We start from the raw sequence: 21,044 nt of genomic DNA on the forward strand, positions 1-21,044 counted from the left end.
TCTGCCTTAGAGGGATATATGACCACAGAATGTTTAGGGTTGGGAAAAAGTGAAGATTATCCAGTTCCAACCCCCTGCAGGGATGCCGCACCCTAGACCATGTCACCCAGGGCTCTGTCCGACCTGGCCTTGAACACCGCCAGGGATGGAGCATTCACAACCTCCCTGGGCAACCCATTCCAGTGCCTCACCACCCTTACAGTAAAGAACTTCCTCCTCGTACCTAACCTGAACTTCCCCTGTTTCAGTGTAAACCCGCTAGCCCATTCGCACCGCGCAAGAAGCCTTTCTCGTCCCTGCCCGGCGCCGAGCAGCTCTCCTTTGTTCGGTGCCAGGCTGCGGGGCGGCGCAGGGCTCCCCGGCACGGCCGGAGGGCAGAGGCGGGCCCAGCGGCACCCCCGCCCCGTCCCGTCCCGTCCCGCCCGGCGCGGAGGGGCCGGTCTGCGGGCGGGGCCCCGGGGGCAGCGCGGGCGCCGCGGCCGGAGGAGCCGCCCCCCGCGCCGAGGTCTGGCCGCTCGGCCCCTCCGCTGCCCTGGGCGCGGCGCGGCGCGGCGCGGCGGGGGCATGTGGCAGGGTCTGCCGGTGCTGGCCCTGGCCGGGCTGCTGGTGCTAGGCCGGGCGCCGGCGGGGCGGGCGGCGGCCTGCGAGCCGGTGCGCATCCCGCTGTGCAAGCCGCTGCCCTGGAACATGACCAAGATGCCGAACCACCTGCACCACAGCACGCAGGCCAATGCCGTGCTGGCCATGGAGCAGTTCGAGGGGCTGCTGGGCACCAACTGCAGCCCCGACCTCCTCTTCTTTCTCTGCGCCATGTACGCGCCCATCTGCACCATCGACTTCCAACACGAGCCCATCAAGCCCTGCAAGTCCGTGTGCGAGCGCGCCCGCGCCGGCTGCGAGCCCGTCCTCGTCCGGTACCGCCACGCCTGGCCCGAGAGCCTGGCCTGCGACGAGCTCCCGCTCTACGACCGCGGCGTTTGTATCTCCCCTGAGGCCATCGTCACCGCCGAGGGCGCCGGTGAGTGCGCGGGACTGCTCCGTGCCCGCCCGCCCGGACAATGGGCGCCGGCGAGCTGGAGGGAGGGAGGGAGGGAGAGAAGGGGCCCCCGCCCGGGTGTCCTGCCCTCTGTCCGCTCTTTCGGGCTTTCTCTGAGCCTGTGTTCTGTCCCCCCACACGCTTCTCTCTTCTCTTTTCTCTCCGCTTTCACCAGCCGCATCGCTGCTGGAAAAGTTTTGCTCTTGGGATGTGTGTGTCAGGTGACAGCCCTGCCGTCGTGGCGGGGAACACTTAAAAGTGCGGGAGCGACAACCCTCGTTCCGTGCAAACGGGAAGTGTCTCGATGCCCCGTGCTGCTGCTGCTCCGCCGGCAGCGGTGCCCGTTCGGAAGGCAGAGCTGCCCGGGAGCGGTGTGCTGGCCTTCACAGCAGACCCTGGAGCATCCGCGGCCACTCACCACCCCAGAGAGGCTGCTCCCCCTCGGCCATCACGCCCTGGGCACTGCCAGCGGGTTGTTGGAAGGAGCCGTGTCCAGTGGAGAACATGGTCCCCTCAGCCTCCTCCCGTGCCAGTGCTGGAGGAGCACAGCTGATGGGCAGAGAACAAGCTCATCTTTGGGGTCGGCGTTGGAGCACAGTTATAGCACAGGTTCCCCATTAGGTCCCTGGGCTCACAAGTTACAGTCTAAAGAGGAGACCAGCTGAGATGCAGCCTTCCCCTACTACTCATTCTTAGCTGCCTCCAGCACTGAGGCAGCTCTGGTGGTACCTGACTCCTGCAGCCTACAAGGGGCTGTTGGAGCCCTATGGCTTTTTCACTGTATCTGTCTCACTGTCTGCACTCATTGTGGTCCCACAGGCTGGCTGATGCCAGGTGTCCAGCTGCCGTCCATGGGTACTAGGAGGCAGGAGCATCTGCTGTTATCCCAAGTGAGCTTTGACCTTTACGAAATGACCACAGTTCCTGTCTTACTTGAGGAAAGCATTTGCTGCTGGTGGAACCAAGCTCCATTTCCTTGCTGCAAAGCTGTAGTGTTGATGGGTCTGCTGGACCTCTCCATCACAGGAGTGGGTGCGCAGAGCTGGTGCAGGGTAGCACCCAAAAGGGGCCAGAGGCTGAGGCAGAGCAGCACCCGCACACGCTGCAGGCTCCCTGTGCTGCCAGGCTGTGGGAACTCTGGGCAGTGGATCCCACCATCCCACCTCTCCATCATTCTGCAGCATTGGCCTGTGAATGAACGGGGTTTTTTACCATGTTATGCTCAGCACAGTATTTGACTGTGCTTCTGTCCCGTTACCAAATGCTTTATGTATCCCACTGCCAGCAGTGCCAAACACTGTAATTCCTGTTTTCCTCTCCTAATGAAACCTCACGCTTCGGTTTCCTGACCGTGCTCCCCAGCTCAGCCTTCCCAGGTAAGCTGCTCTTTCCACTCCTCCCCATTTATTTGTAGGCCAGACTAACCCTGCTCCTTCTCTGACTCTATCCAGTTCACCTCTCTACCTCTTGAGATCTCATCTCTCTGACTATACACACTGGTATCTCCAGTGGTTACTACTGTTTCTCTCTAACCCTTCTAACTACTCCCCTCACACCTTTCCATCCTTCCTTCCCTCACAGTTGTCCCCAGCCTGTGAACCCAACCAGCTATTTTTGCGTGCAGCTCCCTCACTGCTGCTGCTGCTCTCTGGGGGCCGCAGACCTGCTGTGATGTTTTGGGGCAGTGTGGCTTTGAACACGGAGCACCTTTCTACACAACACTGAGGTGCTTTCAAAACCACCTTAAAAATGGCTCCAGACTGTGCGAGGCTTGGCAGGTCTTCAGCGATCTGAAAGCAATCACATTCAAATCTGGAGGGAGGAAGTTTGGCTAAAATTGCCCCTGAGTTACCTATTTCTGAGGACCTCAGCAGTACAATGACCTCTTTGAGGGATTCCAGGGCTGGATCCATGAAAACTCTCTTTCAGTGAATGAGAACCTGATGACATTCTCATTTCTGGGCTGAAAATTTTGAACTGTTGCATTATGCACCAGACTGAAAGAATCCTTCTTGAGGGACTAAAACTGCTCCTTAGAAAGCAGAATGAAGGATTCCTGTTCTAGGAAGAAGTAAGGTGAACACTTCCAAATTCAATTCTGCAAATAAAGGATTGCAGCCAAGTAGAAGACACGAATTGCCTAATGGGGAGCGTACAGAATACCTGCTCTTGTTTTATCTCCTGAGCACTCCTGCTCCTCATGCTGTCTGTAAACTCCACCTCACAGAGCAGGCAGAAATACAAATCCATTGTTTCATGGGTGTCTGTTGTAGAAGAGGGTCCTTTTGTTCTTCAGGAGTGAAATCTCAGTTTTTCTTCAATTTCTAGCTACCTGCAAAGTTAACAGGAGTCTACTGTTTCCTTTCCTTTTGAGGTCTGTACATTAGTACTGGTGAGAGGTAATGCGTTTAGCTAGTCTCTTCCATAAGGCAGCAGCCTGAAGGGCAACATGCTCAGACGTTTGTCCTTGTTGGAGCAGGTGCAGGGTTTTGGGAAGCCCAATTTCCATTCCCTTTCCAATATTAGACCATACATCTTTCCAAGTGCATGGTTCAGCTGGATGCAGGGGCAGGTTGAGTGGCCTGCAGGAAGCTGCAATGGGTGAACATCATGCTGGGTCAGTTGCCATCTGCTCCTCTGTGCCCAGGAAGAAGTTGTACAGATGCTCACGAAAATTAAAGTAATTGGTCTTGACTCTTATTTCAGTGATGCCAAGCTGAAGATCGTTTGAAGTTCATTTGACTTTTTTGGCTGACGTTGCATTAAAAGATGAGAAGCTCCCCTCTGGTGAGGTGCATTCCCCATGCCCAATAGATTGTTGCGAAATGTGGAGAAACTGTGGTTTATAAAATCTGTGGCAAATCCCAGCAAGAGATTCCCTTTTGGCTACTGGGGCACAGGTTGTGATTCCTCTACAGACATCCTCTGGAACCTCTTCCAAAGTGCAGCCTGGGTGTTAAGATCTAAGACTTCCTCTTTGCAGGAACGAATGACGTTCTATAGTGTTCTTCAGGGCTGCTCACACATTGAAAGGGATGAGTAGCCTCTGCTGTGTCTAAACAAGCTAAACAAGTAGCTAAACAAGCTACTGCTTGTTTAAGGCTTGGTTTGAGGGATAGCTTGTGCTGGTTTCCAAAACGAGTGTGAGCTGGTGTACTGCAGTGGAGATTTGGGGGGCTGAAGTTCCTTAAGTTACAGAGACCACCTTCAAACAAACGTCATGTGTGAAGCTTGACTTTTCATTATCTTTGGGAAACACCAAGGTTCCTTTACAGCCAGGCAGCAGAGGGATGCTCCAGGTTTGGTATGAATGTGCTGGAGGCAGGTGTGACACTGATTGTTGTGGCTTTTTGTGGAGGATCCAACAAATCGTAGGCCAGGATGGAGGCTGAAAATGTCTCTTGTCAATACGTTAACATCCCAAATGTCAGATTGCTGCATGCTGATGTCTGTCTCCTATAGCTTTGATCCTGCATCTCTGTCCCTTGCTTTTGGGGATGAAATCAGTTCTGCTAGCAGACACTGGTTCAAGCTGTCTTCATCTGCAGGATGTCCCATTTGCTTGCTCCATATATTTCAGCCTCTGTGTGCGTATGCTGACTCCTCCTTACATCTATCAGGTTATGTGCTTCCTTTGTTCAGGGTCCTGTCAAATCTTTAGTCTGTAAAGCAGCAAGAAGTGCAGATAGAAATACTGTCTTGAATCTAAAATTTCAGCACTGGGATCTGTGATTTTACACATAATAAATGACCAGCCTGACCACAGCCATCATTGGTATTGGAATGCTGATTTGGAAGAGGACTTCAGCACATGTGCTTGGCTATTACCCTCTAGCAGAGTGTTTATAACTCAAGTGACATGTTTATTTCTGTTCTGAAGAGGCAACTATCTGTAAGACCAGAGCACTGTGATCGGTACCATGTATATTGGAGAACATATCTGTCTGGTGGGTCTGTCCCACCATATCTTATTTAGGTAGAAAAATAGCTTGAAGACATATTAATGAGATGTTGGAGAAAGGAGAAGCAGCATCACAAGGTATCAACCATGTATAGATAGTGTCTGAGCCATTTAGGGTTACTCTTGAATTTCTTGAAAAAATAATAATAAAAGCCACCCTTAAACATTAAAGAAAATGAAATATTATTCAAGTGATGGAGACATTTTTTCTTAAATCTTATTTTAAGGTAAAATAAACCTGTATAAACCCATAATAATATAAGTATGTATAGAATCATATTAATCCATGATTTCTCCATGTAGTCCAAGTCCTCTGTACCTGCCTGTCTGCCTGGATGAGTTTGTAGTAACCCATACTTGAATTTGGCATTGTATGTTTAAAAGAAAAGTGAAAGAGCTGTTTCTCTTGCTTATTTTTCAGGTGTTATTAACTTCATTTCCAAAACAATGGTTTCCAAACTCCAGATCAAATTTGCTCTGACTCAGGGGTTTTGCGTAGCTCTACTCATGGTAGTTGAAATGCACAGTGGTGCTAGGGGACTGTACTGAGGATGAGCAGTTGTGCCCAGGTTGTAATTTATAAAGCTGAGATTTGTTCAGGCATTTGCTGAAAACCTAGAAGCAGCCTCATTTCTCAGTTAAAGAACAAAGCCAGTGCAAGCTTTAAGCCCGAAAGAAGACAGGAAAAGTAAATAAGGGAATTTAAACCTTACTAATGATGAAACCATTGACGCTGCTGCCATTGTCGCTACAGTTCATCTGCCTTTGTAGGCTGAGTCCCCTCGAATGGCTTTTGCAATCTAAGCATCAAGTCAATTCCTAGGCTGTTAAATGTCATCAAAACTTAGTGGGATTTGATATGTGGAGTAATTCATTATGTGGAGCAGCTGTATTGCCATGTCGCAGGCTACTCTGTGACCTGGAGTTGCAGGGGTTTATGTTACACTTTAACCAGGATTAATTTTCCTATTTCTGCTTCGCTTTTAAGAGCTGAAGTTGGTTACAAGCTCTGAATTAATGCATTTTGGAAGGGTTTCTTAATCCATGAATCTCCATCTGAAGAAAGTCCCCAAGCAGCCAGTCACTGTGGTTTTGTTCTTGGGAGCAGGGTGCCTGGAATGTCTTCAGTGATAGCTGGGACATACTCTTTAACTGCAGTGGTATCAAGATTGTGCTACTTTTGGCTCTTTCGCTGTTGTTCTTTGTGGGGTTTTTTAGCTTATTTGAGCTCTGATGTAAGATGTTTGCTCAAAACTAGTTTTACTAAGTTGTTTCCTTTTCACAAACCTCTTACTATGCAAGTGGCTTTTATTCAGCTCTTATTGTTAGTGGTTTCTTTGGGGTTTTTGCTTGGTTGGTTGGGGTTTTCTTTTGTTTTACATAGCATCCCTCTGAAAAGCAGTTAATGAAAATGGCTTATTGGAAAAAAAAAGTTTGGATTTTTTCCCCTCCTCTTAAACAACATTTAATAGGAAGCCTTTGAATTGCAGCTCTGGATAATACTTCCTCTTTGGCAATCCTGCTGATCATCAGTGACAGATACTTCTTTCAAAAAAGATTTTTTTGCACAGACAAGACTTGGTACAGAGGTCGCCTCTGAGGAGAAGTGGAACAATAGGAAGTCAGTGGTTTATCTTTAAAAATAGCTTTCTTTCCCCACCCCCCCCTACCCCCAACTGCATTACAACTGGAAGAATAAGCAGTGTGCATCTCCTGATGGAGAGAGGTCTCTGCCCCTTACCCTGCTGGGGTCAAGGAGTGGGATTTTGTCGTGGCAGTACTGGCCCAAGGCCCTTTTCCCGTTTGTTCCCTATGAGAAGGGACCAGCCAGTATGAGCTTGACTAGGGGAAGGATCAGGGAGATGGGAAGCCTTTCCCAAGACGTGTTGTACAGTGGTGGAGGTCAGTGGTCCCCTCCGCAAGCCCACTCTTTTATCAGTAGAAACTGCTCCCTAAATAAGAATGAATGTGCCAGGGAAAGTAAGCATCAAGGCAAGGTCAGTGCTTGACTCGCCCAAGCCCTCATAAACAGGGAAATGAATCATGACACGACGTATCAGTACCTGTTTACTCCTTCTTTTGTCATTGACAGACACCCTGCCCTGAACACAGGTGCAGAGCACAGCATCTTGTACACCATAGCCTACATACAGGCTTTGAAGTGGGAGCTGTACTGCACACCATGTCTGAACTGCTCCTGTTGCACAGCCAGCTGCTTCATCAGATACCTGCAACCTCTCGTTTGGGGCAGGACGAGTGACCTGGTGAATAAATGAATTATTGCAGAATTAGGAATGGGTTGAGGTTGTGGCATGTTGTAATTCGGTACAAATATAATGAGTGGTGTACCTAGGAGTGGAAAGGAGCTTCTGGTGGAAAGCAGTTTAGTTCTGTGTTTGTTTGCAGGACCAGGTTTATATTGGGCGTGTTGAGTGTTTACCAGTCCCCCTTGCATTGGTGTGAGTTTGAAGGACAGTTCTTCAACCAAGACACATGAGCATCGTACATCCAAGTGTGGCCAGGGAAGTCTGTGAACCCCTTACTGGGCTTTGATTGATTTTGAGTTGTACTTCCAGAGTGACTTGACTTGGTTTGCTTGAATATCATAAAGCCATGACTGCTTGATCAGCCGTGATTTAGGAGGGGAGAGTTCACTTCAGGGCTTTTTTATCCGTCTGTGTTTGCTCTGTGGATGTAAAGATGTAAAATATTTAATATATTTCCCATGGCTCCTCTGCTGATGACGATTTTTTCTGCACCCTTATATCCCAGCCGAAACCAGGACACCCCAGTAGCCATTTTATTTGCATTGGGAATATGCCTTGAAGGTGTGAACAAACCATCCCTTTGTTCATAACTGAAGTATCTGTTTTGGTAGGAATTGTAGCTTGCTGGGCCACGTGAAGCACCAGAAAGGGTCACCTTGTCCACATGCGAAGTCAGGCAGCCTTGAAGGCAACCTGAGAAGCTGGCCAAGACAACCGAATGAGGCGAGCAGTGAATGTGGAGAGCTTTCTCTGCAGGGGTCTTGAATGCCCAGGGAGTGATGAAACATCTCAGGCCAGTCCTAGGCACATGGAGAGGTAGAGCCACCTCTCCTGGTTGATGGCTTGAAGGTTTTACAGACTTCTGTCTGCAGTGGGAGCAGATGGGAGGATGGTCAGTGTATGGACCCAAGCGCTCTCTGTGCTTTTACTATGTCAAAAGGAATTGCAGGTTTAAAGCGACAATTTGTCTAAATGAACAAGGCAACAGAGGATTGGTCCAGGAGAGGAAGAATGAGAATAAATGTGGTCATCCTTTTACTTACCATTTGCAAGAGGAAAACCATTTAAATTCCACTCTCTTCATGTCCTGGAATACAAGAAAGCACCTGATGCAGCATAAAAAACATTTAAATTTGATGAAGACCACTTTTTTTCAATGTTATACTAATGGTAGAGGTCACAGTCTTTAAACACCACTGATAACAACAGGGATATTTTTAATGTGAGAATAGCTTAGGTGCAGTAAGTAGGAATTAGTAAGTAGGAATTAGCGTGTGTAATTTGGTTTGGTACAAGGCAGCATGGGGAAGCGTTACAGCTGCTATGTAAGCAGCTGCTAACCAAAGACCAAACTGGCTCCATGAAAATCCTGGGTTTATTCTATAAACTAAGATCCTGTGGTAGTCGGGAACTTTCTTTGGAAGAAAATTGATGTGATTTTTTTTATTAGCAACAGGATATTGGACATAAGAGCATCTATTCTATGCTATTTTCCATATCCTTTGTTCTTTATGTTGGTAGGAATAATTATTCCTGAGGTCTGAATTTTTCTGAAGTTAATTATTATGTTAGTGAGGGAATTAGTTGTTTTTCAAATTTACTCTTGCCCTGTCATTTAGTCATATCCCCATTTGTGTAAAGGAAGTTTCATGACGCTGTGAGTAGTATAAATACGTATTAAGTTGGAGGTTTTTAATATTTTTTTAAAAAGAATTACAGCCAACTTAGAAGATTAAGTAAATAATAGTAGGTTTCTTGTAAGCAGGTATTTTAAATATATATTTACAGAATTTGTGATTAAGTAATGGCCCCAGCCCTTAAAATTTAGCTTACACATCTAAACCTATACCTTCACCTATACCAAGTATCATCAGTGTCCTGGGCTGTCTTATGGCCAGATCCTTACAGCTCAAGCTGCAAGAGAGAAGCTTTTGTTATATGGTCAGGTATTCATTTGTCCTATATTGTAAAAGCAGTGGTGTTGTGTGAGGGATCATATAAGGATATAATAAAGATTGTTTGTATGGTACCAGCTTCCAGAATTGCAAAAAACCTGCATAAACATTTGGGCATGCAGACTTAAAGAAATGCTTTTCCTTTGCAAGCTCATTTGTTTTTCCATTTTATGTATCATTTTAATAAAGTATACTGGCTCTCTCAAATCTTGTTTCTCTTGAAATTTTTTCCCCTTAACTTGTACAACATTCCATGCATTAACATACTTGGTTTTTATCATTAAGTGTATGTATAAATCCATTAAATTGCGTGATTTAATAAACAAGAGGTTTGAAATGGGGCGTTTTACTAATGTGGGACACATTCCACTTATGAATGTGTCTAAAAGCAGTGCTTTGGACGTAGTACCTTTTTTTTCCTTCTGTTCCTTATCTGTCCTTCAAACTAATCAGAATGTTTTTAAACTGAGGGGAAGGGAAAGGTCTGAAACATTTGCCTTGGCAGTTGCTTCAATGATGTGATTGTGGTTGGTTGGTTTGATTTCCTCAGTAACCCAAAACCAAACCAAAAGTAATTTCTCCTTCATCATCTAATTAAATGCAAACAGTACACATCCTTTTTGTAGACACTCTTAAGTTCATGCTATAAATTTCCATCCTCATCCTAAACCTGCCAGACTCTGCGCTAGTAGAAATGGGATATTTAATTTGCTAAAGCATTTAACATCTTGTGCTGGTTTTGGGTGAAGTTCAGATAAGATACCGTGTCAACTTTAACAGGCTGGTCTGTAGGCTGTTACAATCTGTTTATTAATTAAGTGATGAAGTTTTAATATATGAAATATTGGAGAATAAGAAAACATAGCAATGTGGGTATATTGAAATAATACCAAATTAAAAATACTAACATTTCTTTATATACATGCCAGATTTCCCTATGGATTCCAATAATGGCAATTGTAGAGGCGCCGGCATTGGTAAGTAGACATTAATAAAGCTGTATAACAAGCTATAGTCTTTCAATCCATTTAATATTTGATTAAGTAAGAGGGGTATTGTTTAAATATCTTGTCTGGGAATCCTGTAGATTGTGATTTTGTGTATCCCATGGGCAGGTGAGATTTGGGGCTTGTCAGCCTGTGGACTGAGAGGTCCACAACTCAGTTAACTCTTTAGCCCACCATTTAGTGCTCGTCTCTTCTGCTTTTGTCAGAGCAAAATCTCCAACAAATCAAGAGGGCTGTGTTGATTTCATGAGACATTTTGTACTGAACAGTGAGAATAATCACTAACTGTATTTTCACTGGGCAAAACCAGAGAAGATAATGGCTAATTCTGACTTAAAACTTGTGGGTTAAGTTTGACACTCTTTGTAGCTAATGGCAAAACTCCCATTAACCTGAGGAGGTTGAGACCTTCTGAGACTGGTTTTATTCCAGCAGGTTCCCTGTTACTTTTTGTTTTGCTTTTGCTGGAACCGAGTCAAACCTCTTGAGTGTTACCACTAGACATAGGCAATGCAAGGAAGCAAGGCTGAGGCTGGTAGATAGCAGGTTACAGAAATGGGGATTTGTTGCTCAAGCAAGCCAATGACTATAGGTTGCCTTGAATTTTATTACAATTCCTTCACAAATTTTCCTCTTAGGCCCTTGTCAAGAAGGTGACACTCTGAAACCTAGTGTTGGCCATCGTGTCTTTCCTTTTCCAGAGGTATTGATGAGCAACAGTGCACCCTGATGCTCAGTTTGTTAATATAAACGCTTAAGGATATTTGTGGAACATAAAATGAGATACCTACATAAAATTGGATAATGTCGGCATTAATCCCTGTGACCAAATTGTAAAAAGGTATTAATAATGCCCATCTTATAATACAGTTTTAAAATGTGACCGATAGTTCCCAGTATGAAAGTAGCTGCTATGTAGGTGCAAAAAGCTACTTAAATCACAGTGTACATACTTTAGAAAGCCAGCTACAGTTAGAAAAACCCAATAAGATAAGCCCCTTACCAAGTTCCACTTCAGATTGCCTTGTGCGTGGGACCATGTCTGAAAGACTTTCTAAAGATGTTTATTACTAATCTTAGTATCTTAGTTTTAAGTCATTTTCAAGTGTGGCTTTCATTGTCTATACAAAGGGGTTACTAGCTCCACTTTCAGTACAAAAGTAAAGTGGATACTTTCAGCATTGCCTTACATAAAAGATACTACAAATATCTTTAGTGCTGTCTGTTCTTAGGGATGTAGGTGGCGTGTAATATCAGTAAGTGATGCTGCAGTGGTATTTATACTGTTGCTGTTGTGACTTTCTGGCTAGTAGAAGCAGAACCAGACCTAAGAAAACCCATCCAAAAAACAGGGTGAAGGTGGGCAGAAGAATTGCTGATGAAAAGAAAGGGCACTGCCTGTCATGGTACAAAGACCATTTCTGCTGCAGTGAGCAGCACTCACCGGTAGCCTCTGTTCAAGGTGCCTTTTATCCCTGGCAAAACTTTCCCTCTGAGTCTGCATGGGGATTTTTTGGAGGAGAGCTTTTGTACCTTTGTGGTGAACTACATTGTTTGCTTCATCAGATTCTTTCTGAGTCACATAGAAATTTTTCAAGATTTTGGCTGTATTTTATCTTCAATTTGTCAGGGAAACATTTGCCAGGTTTGAGTGCTTGTACTGGTCAGTGTTACAGACAGGTTTTATGTTGTGCATGCACATATATTTAAGATGATGGCACGTTTCTTGGTACCCTCTTCCTGCGAAGTTTTGGCATTTACAATGATTCGGAGAAAACTCCAGGAACAAACTTGCCAATAAAGTTTTCAAGCTGACAAGCAGGTATTCTTTATTGCGGCGCCGGGAGACACGTGGGATAGCTCCTCCTAATGTGTGTCTCTCTGTTGCTCCTGTCAACTATAACAATTTATCTTGTACAAGAATGCTCAGTGTATTCTCTAGCTGCACTCTATTTTTTTTTCTATATATCATGCACTTTAGTAATTTTCCATTGCTACTGTTACAAAGCCATCAAACTTAACATTACTTAAAACTGATTCTAAAGGTTTATATATTCCATTTTGTGATTTTCTGCCCCCCTTGTTTCAAATAGGAGAAGTTTTCAAAGACAGAGATTCTGAGCTTTTATTAGTCCTATATTGACTTGTATTAAAAAGGACTAATAGAAAAGTCAGCTGAGATCTCAAACCTGATATGATCCTCTGCTACTTGGGATATGACGTTTTGGTTCTAGGGCTCTCCTGGTGGTTCTGGCAGCTTCAGAGGAGGCTATCATGCAAGACAGGACTTCCTTTCCACATCAAGAGATACAGTACATTTTATAGCCACCTTCTGTAGGTGTTCCCACTCCATGAGAAAACGTCAGCTTTGCCAGAAACAGGCATTGATCAAATATATGTTCTCTAATACTCACATTGTGCTTTCTTTGAACGTCACTGAAACAGAAATTGGGAGAGAGGAGCTGGTTCTACCTCTAAAATTGAGTTTATAACTGACCTTGGCAAGTGACTGTGTGTTAGTTTCTGTATCTCTAAATAGTAATTAGGAATAATGCAGTGTTTTGTAAAGTTCTTTGAAATGTAAATTTGAAAAGCATTGGGGCAGCTAGGCGTTATCCTTCTTTAAGAACACAGGCAGGTCTATATTTGTTTCTATAACAAGACAAAAAAAAATTAATAAAATCAAATAATCCAATGCCATCTTAAAATGAAGGGAAATTTGAGGCTAATCTTAAGGGAAATTTCAGGCTGTGTATTCTTGGCTTGTAATTTAGACTGTTTCATTCTACTTATGCCATAGAGCAAAGTACTGTAGAGCAGGAGAACGTTAAAGTGTACGACTTGTTGGACTTGAATGCTGAGATGCCTGTGGAAGTGTAAGTCATAGGAGGACATCTTTTATGGTCTGTTTCAAGGCAGCTTATAAAACAGGGCATAATTTGGCCTAAAGTATGCATGAGCTCCCACAGGCAGAAGGGAAGCCAAAAATCACTTCCTTTCATTGCCTTTGTTATTGTAATAAAGACTCATACAAAAGCTGAAGTCTGTAGTACTCTATATGTAGATTCCTGAGGATGTGTTTGAAATTCAAGGAAACAATATACTCTTCTTCAGAAATGTTCTTCTCTTTTCCTGTTTTGTTTTCTTTTTGCATTTTCAACTACAAAAATTCTTTCAATAGAAAACAATGATTTGAGAAGTCCATAACCAAGATTCATTTATTTTTTTAATATTCAAAAATCTTATATAGCAAAAAAAAAAAAGTTCTTTTTCAGACTACTCGTGTTAGATTTAACTAAATCACTAGCTTATATGCATTGGTATTTTAGCATGACGGTGTATAGAAATAGGCTGCATTAAGTCTACTTCCAATTAAATCTTAAGTCAAATGTCAAAATAGATGATCAATACTGGGGCCTGCTGTTTGAAATGGCTCCACCAAACTCCACTTAGACACTAGGTTGAAATAAGTAAATATTTGCTTTAGAACAGCAGCCATGCAGTATTGGTGGTGTTAATGAACACGAATCTGGAGCTTCAGCTTGAGCACTCCCTGGGCACTAATGAAAATGTTTTTACCTCCATTATTGTTCCCAGCTGTCTGGAAGCTGCACCACTGGAAATGCTGCTTCAACAGTCCTCATTTGTACTATCTTTTGAAGGCCATCCTTACCACCATAGGGATGGCCTAATAATGCTTCTATTTTAATTCAACCTGAGGTTCTGGGTGATAATAAAATTGTGTGAAATTTACACAAAAATTGAGGAAGAGTCCCAAGCAGGATCAAAGGTGACACCAAACACCTGAAGTAGTCAAGTGAAGCTGTTCAACCTCTTAAACTCAGTCTCTCTTGAACCTCCTGCCAGACACTGCTGAAGGGACATGGCTGAGGTTCCATTTAGTTGGGACCATCCCAGAAGCATTCGGAGCAGGGAGCCACTTGGTCCCACTACGCTCCAACATGCTTCATCTGTTGACTGTAGCTCTTTGACAACTTATAAAGGGGCTTTGCCACTGTAGGAAATCTTACAGTACTACTCCAGAGATGAACTGTATGTTGAGAATTAGCCACAAAAATCCTATTCCTTACAGTGAAGGTCTGCTGGCCAGAATTTCCCAATTTGCTAAAATGAGCTGAGCTATGTAGTCTCCAATCAAATGTCAAGTCGTGCTTTGTCATAGTATTTGCTTTCTGTGTCTGTATTACAGCCTGTGCAATTAAAGATGCAGAAAGGAGGGCATTCAGTAAGTGCAATACTGAAGAGAGAAGGATGTGGAGCTGCAGCTCCTGCAAGCACAGAAGAGACCAAGATTGACCCGTGAATTGAATTGCCCTAAAATGGAAGATTTTGTCCCTTCACACTCCCAAGTCTTTTTGTCTTTGTTGTTGCAGGGTTAGTTGGTTGAAGTAGTTTAGTTTGGTTTCTTAAATTTCAGCTTGTCAAGTTTTCTCCTAGAAACCTTTGAGGTCCATGAGGCCTCAACATCTTCCAACCATGAGTTCCACAACATCTTCCAACAGAACAGCTCAGGAATGCCCTGTGGTTTTTAATATTTCACTTGCCTGTAATAAAGAAGTTGTTTCGTTAGGAGTGAGCTTGGGAGAGATGGTCACTGACATGTGCTCTTTTCATGCTAAACAAAACTGTCTGGTTTTACAGAGCGGTGCAAATGCAAGCCTATAAAAGCGACCCAGAAGACCTACCTACGCAACAACTATAACTACGGTAAGAACAGCTGCATGGCCGGCTCCCAACATTTTTAAGGCTACAGTTGGGGGGAAGATTCTCATTAAAAAAGCCTCTGGTCCCAATTACTGATGGTGAATCCAATGGCACTTATTACAGATGGAAGATGTGGCCCGAAACATGTCCAAATAAGAAAGTTGGAGGAGATTAGCTTAATGTTAGTGAAAGAGTGTCTTTGTTGACATTGAGTGTTATTTCAGCATCAGCACAGGCAGCTGGGATTCACGCACTTCTTTAGTGTGAAAGGGAATATGACAAAAATGATGTTGTGGGCTGCTGTGTCTGAACTGTCTCTTTGATTTCCAGCTCTCATATGCTCTGCTTTTGCAGGAAAGGATGTTTTTACTAACTTTCATGCCTGCAAACTCACCATGGGATCTAACAGGCATACTAGGTTCTTTCCTTCTCGCATATCAGAGCCAGCAGCAAGCATCTGTTACATTGTCAGTAACATCTGTAAAAGTGCATATTATGTTATTTGTTGTCCAGATTGTCCTGGTTTTCAGGCATATGAAAGATCCAGGCTGCTACTTTTCTTCATACTGTTCGTTTTAAGTCAATTAAGTCAATGAAGCCAGCGAATACATGTCACAGGAACTGAACAATCAGGCCCATCCTTTTTCCCATTAATGATGTGAATAGCCTTAAGCTCAGTGAACTTAAAGACTTCATTTAAATGGTAGAGATCATGTAATATTTACTAAGATTATGCAGTTATGCAACTATGGTCAGATAAACTTTTAAAAATAGATCCTATTAAAAGCTAAAAATATTATGATATTATTCAGACATCACTAGTTTTTTTAGGTGACTAGTTGGTTTTATGTTGTTTTATTACAAAGTGACTAGTACCTGCACATGGTAGAAAGTCACTGATAATGCTACTGCCCATCTTGTCAAGCTCTTGAAATTAAAGAGGCCTCAAAATGCATTTGAAGTAACTGAACCAAAGCAAGATTTTGTTTTGAAATCTTAAAAGGCTTTAAGGAAGTGAATCACTTGGGATAAATTGTGTGTATTAAACACACAACTTATTAATTGTTAACAGCTATATTTAATGTGGTTGCAATACATGGTGGTTGATGGTCTTTATGGGCAATGCATGTGAAGAAAGAAGATGTGTAAGTCCATGGTTTTCTCTCATAATACCTTTTTCACATAGGTTGGAAGAAATTTGGCATCCAGGGAATCTGCTATTTGTAATGGAAAGGGACTCTTGTTTGCCAGCTGTGAAAGATGTGGCATTCTCTAGAGCATGACCTCTGGGTTGGCTTTGCATTTGCATGTGGTATCAGTTCACTTGGTCACCATGAGAGAAATTAAAAGTGTTGCCTGTGAAAGGCAACTTTCTTCCTATGCAACTTAAGGCAAAAAGAAAGGGTGAGGGAGGAAACAATTAGACAGGTTATCGGGTCAAGATCAGGGGCATTTGGAGCTCATAAAAAGCAGAGCAGATTGGTGCTGGGTCACTGGAGAGAGAAAAAAAAAGGTAAGGGCTTGTCATCCAGCAGTAGTTGGATGAGATATGAGAAGTTTTAATGCACATTCATGTTTCATTAAAGGCTGAGAGTGACAAATTAAGTTTGGTCCCTTGTACTGCAGTCAAGAAGGAGCAGTGACAGCCTGAGGGAGAAGGAGATCGTATAAGGAATGAATAAAATATATTTAAAGGGGAAATGCCAAAGAAGAAGGGATGCTAAAGTTAAAGTCCAACTTAAACAGGACATAAATTCAACTGGTACGTAACTCCTGCTCATGGCCATACTACTATGAGATACACTAAGCTACCTGGACTCTATTAGTAGAGGATGAAATAATAAAGTGATGGGGGCAGGGACATTGCTGGAGTTCAGCTGAGCTTTAGATAATGGACCATGCAAAAGACTAATCCTAGAGGTCACCAAGAATGGCTTGGGGGTGACCTGCATTATCTGCCGCTGCTAACTGCACTCTGTGACTTTTTCCCAGTCATTCGGGCTAAAGTGAAGGAGGTGAAGACTAAATGTCATGACGTCACTGCAGTAGTGGAAGTAAAGGAGATCCTAAAATCTTCCCTAGTGAACATCCCAAAGGACACTGTAAACCTTCACACGAACTCTGGCTGCCTGTGCCCACTGCTCAGTGCCAACGAAGAGTACATCATTATGGGCTATGAAGATGAGGAGCGTTCCAGGTAGCTTTCTGATTGTCCTTGGAGCATATTTGTTGTTGTTTGTTTCCTTGCCGATAAATCTGAACTTCAGAGCCACCAGGAAAGGGAAACTTGGTGAGACTCTGTACATCTCCTTAATGGTATTCAGTGGGGCACAGGGGTCTCTGCAGGTACACAGATCTTAGTCTTGCATATATTGGGTTGTATAGCTTGTGTGTGCCTGTTGATGGAGTAACTGATTGTCTCTGTTGTGTAGGTTGCTCTTGGTGGAAGGCTCCATAGCTGAGAAATGGAAGGATCGTCTTGGTAAAAAAGTAAAGGTAAGAAAATGCCTCACCAAAAGTCAATTGTTGCAGATACCGTGAACCATCTACCTAATCTTTTCAAAATGAGGGAACAAAGTACACATGCTGACCCCATGTTAAAAGTTAACTTGGTGTGTTACTTGCTATATTACATAGAAATGCGTGCTGAATGAACTGAAGAGATACACTGAATTATCCAAAATACACTAGTGCATCAGCAATCAAAACCTCTGTCTCAAAAAGCAAACAGTGGGAGTGTTTTATCTCTGTAGGCAAGCTGTGAGTTCTGTAACACAGGCCTACTTCGTTGAGATTGTGATACTGATTAATTAAAAAAGGGCTTTACAGGTGTTTTCCAGAACAAGACAAAATTACACTTTTTAGTTTTAATATTATTTAAATACAGTACATTTGCCAAATTGTGTGGATTAGCAACTATTTTAAATTTATTTTCCTGGCTTAGATGAATGAGGTTCATGATAAGGAAGTCATGTCATGGTGAATTGGAAACAATGAGCTCAAATGCAAGCAATATATGAAAATGTATTTTAATGTTTTCTAATTTAAATGTATTCTAATGCCTTTCAAGTTCTGGAAGGATTTCCTTGTTATGTTTTGATGCACAGCAAAGTGTCAGGTGACTTCAGTGTTGTTAGGATTGTCACTTTACACAGAATATTCTTACTTTGACCTAACTGCTCTGCTGTTGATTTGACATAATGGTTGTGCCAATGCAAACCAGTCTCCTCTTCCACTCAACACTTTCTTCAAGAGTGCTAATGGTGACTGGCAGGAAAATACTGATTACAAATGCAGCATTTTCTCTGTGTGCGCATTTGTCACATCCACAGACATGACATGAGTGAAAAGATATGAAGATCTTATTCCAAATTGTTGTTTGATTTGGCAGAACCTTACAAAATCGAGGGCCGCAGAGTACCGCATTACCACTGTGGGCTGACTTCTGTTTAGTTTTAGTTCTCAAGTGGCAGTGTCATTTGTTGGTTGGGGATTTTTTTCTGAAACTGTGTTACTTTCTCACTTGGAGAATCCTAGAATGGTTTGGGTTGGAAGGGACCTTAAGATCATCCAGTTCCAATCCCTGCCACAGGCAGGGACACCTTCCACTAGAGCAGGCTGCTTCAAGCCCCGTCCTACGTGGCCCTGAACACTGCCAGGGATGGGGCAGCCACAGCTTCTCTGGGCAAACTGTGCCAGTGCCTCACGACCCTCATATGGAAGAACTTCTTTCCTTATATCTAACCTAAATCTCCCCTGCTTAAGTTTGAACCTATCACCCCTTGTCTGATTGCTACAGTTCCTGATGAAGAGTCCCCCTCCGTTATCTCTGTAGCCCCCCTTCAGGTACTGGAAGGCTGCTATTAGGTCTCCATGCAGCCTTCTCTCCTCAAGGCTGAACAGCCTCAACTTTCTCTGCCTATTTTCATATGGGAGCTGCTCCAGTGATCATCCTCGTGGCCTTCTCTTGACTTGCTCCAACAGCTCCATGTTCTTCTTATGCTGGGGACACCACAACCTTTCATTCACAGAGGCTACAAGAAAGCCAGGAGCTGGTTTTTCTATTTACCAGTGACCTCGCATTCCACCAGGCTGACACAATGGAAACAGCGAAGGTTTATGTTTTGTTGCTGCTGTTTGTAAAGACATGCAGTTGATTTACATACAACTTACTTACTTAGTTCTTCTTGTGCAATCTCTGTAGTAATTTCTTTGCCTTTCAATATGCAGCGCTGGGATCAGAAACTCCGCCACCTCGGGAAGGGGAAGGGAGAGCCTGGACACAGTGACTCGGCTCCAAAGCCTGGCAAACCCAGCAGTGCCCGACAAGCACATAGTTAGATGTGGAATGCCGTACCTTGACTTGCAGTGGACTATCTACCAAGACTTCGTTGTTGGAGCAGCAAAGGAGAAATTGCACTATTGCACGTTATATTCTATTGTTTACTGCAAAATAATGTTTTAGGTTATATTAGTTTTTATTCTCCCTCTTGTTTTCTGCATTTTTATTTTTTTTGGATTTGTGCAAGCTCTGGAAATACGTCTTTTTTTCACTGTTACTAAGAGCTGTAGAAAACTGCCCTTAGGAGATGGGGAAAGACAAGGATATGTCCAATTTACCATTTTATTTCTGAATCTTCTTAATGAGAAAATTCAGATGTAAGCAGGAATGAAATCTAGCAAAGACCATCGCTTAAAGTCATGGCTTGCACTCACTTCCGCTTTCACTCATTCTCAATCACTATTTGCTGAAACATTTTGTTGGGGGGAGGTTGTTTGAGTGCATAATTTTCTATTCTGAAATATATAAAGAAATGATGTTAAGAGAACTGTTTTAATCAATATCCCTTTTAAGTTTTCATATAAAGGAACCACTTGTGTAAGTCAGAGTCTTAAGATATTTCCTGCGACAAACTCAGCGTGCTCGTACACAGGGGACTTGAGTTTTCCAGTGCTATGGACCTCGCAGGAAAGGTTGTATAGTTCTGCTAACACAGAATGTAATTTATAATATACTTCTCTTATAATGGCAGTTTTTTCCCCCTTTTCTTTCTTTTCTCTGCTGAGTTGAAAGAGTAGACTGACTTTACCAGGCCTGCTTATCAGTACAGGTCTGCACTTTATCCTTTTGATTTTGTGGTTTATTCTTAAATCTGTGCCTACATAAACAAGTGTTCAATACTCAGTAGAATATGTCCAATAAAAGAATTGTAGTTACCAACATGAACCTTCTCTGACTTTTGAACCAATGTCATATTTTTATATTACAGTTGAAAATATAAAAAAGGAAAAAAAATCTTAATTCTTGTGCTTTTATAGATTTTTTTTTTTTTTGCAGAGTCAACATACTGGAAATAATCTTCTGTTTTCCTATTTTCCCATGTTTAAAAGAAATTAAAATTGGGTAAGTAAAAGAACAGCCCTCTTTGCTGCAGTCTATCTACGAAGGGGAACCCACTCTAAGATGTAAATGGCTGTTGGGTTCTACCTGTCAGTATTGTCTCAGGTGCATTACATCTGCCTTTCATTAAGAAAACAGTATTGAATTGTTAGGTATTTTTAAAATATGATGATAATAAGTAAACACAGAAATATTTGGGAATATTCATAATCATGCTGGTTTAATATTTCAGTTAATAACCACAAGTTTCAGGGTAAGTTTTCTATTGGGCTGGCAACCAAACAAGTTGAAGCATAGAACTGTTTCCTGCAATACTGATATTTTAATTTTATTTTTGGTAATTAAAAATGAGGGGGTAACTTAGGGGAAAGATGGCTCTAAAGGCTAGCATTGGAATATTAATCCTCCGGCTAATTCAGTGTTTGCTCAGGGTACTGCAACAGGCTGGCTTGGAAGCAGCGGAAGGACTTCAAAGCAGAAGCTGGATTAGAAGAATGAAAATTATTTAAACAACAACAACAAAGCTATTGGCATTTGAAAACATCACTGTGGTGTATCTTGGGCTTTGTGGCTTGGTGCTTCTGTTTTCATCTGCTCTCTTTCCTGGTTCCTTTGTTTTCCAGCCACACTACCAGCAAGCAGGCCTGTGATGGTCACAGTAGGCATTGTAAGGTCAGCATCATCTCTGAAGC

The 21,044-nt window shown here is 43.1% G+C and overlaps 1 protein-coding gene across 1 annotated transcript; it reads left to right on the forward strand.

Annotated features, from left to right (window-relative positions):
* The first annotated feature begins 501 nt into the window (after positions 1-501).
* On the forward strand, positions 502-20,172 carry FRZB (frizzled related protein). The gene is made up of 6 exons (XM_065672724.1): positions 502-1,018; positions 10,149-10,196; positions 14,889-14,954; positions 16,944-17,148; positions 17,384-17,447; positions 19,182-20,172. The coding sequence occupies exons 1-6, from the start codon at positions 565-567 to the stop codon at positions 19,290-19,292; spliced, it is 948 nt and encodes a 315-aa protein (XP_065528796.1). The 5' UTR covers positions 502-564; the 3' UTR covers positions 19,293-20,172.
* The last annotated feature ends 872 nt before the right edge of the window (positions 20,173-21,044 follow it).

The sequence above is a fragment of the Lathamus discolor genome, chromosome 3 (genome assembly GCF_037157495.1).
Source record: "Lathamus discolor isolate bLatDis1 chromosome 3, bLatDis1.hap1, whole genome shotgun sequence".
NCBI classification, from domain to species: Eukaryota; Metazoa; Chordata; class Aves; order Psittaciformes; family Psittacidae; genus Lathamus; species Lathamus discolor.

What these genes read in the sequence shown, in the direction of transcription:
- FRZB (XM_065672724.1), top strand. Translation starts at nt 565, where the DNA reads ATGTGGCAGGGTCTGCCGGTGCTGGCCCTGGCCGGGCTGCTGGTGCTA. An exon ending in CGTCACCGCCGAGGGCGCCG is followed by an intron (nt 1,019 to 10,148) that starts GTGAGTGCGCGG and finishes TATACATGCCAG; the next exon opens with ATTTCCCTATGGATTCCAAT. An exon ending in GAAGATGAGGAGCGTTCCAG is followed by an intron (nt 17,149 to 17,383) that starts GTAGCTTTCTGA and finishes TCTGTTGTGTAG; the next exon opens with GTTGCTCTTGGTGGAAGGCT.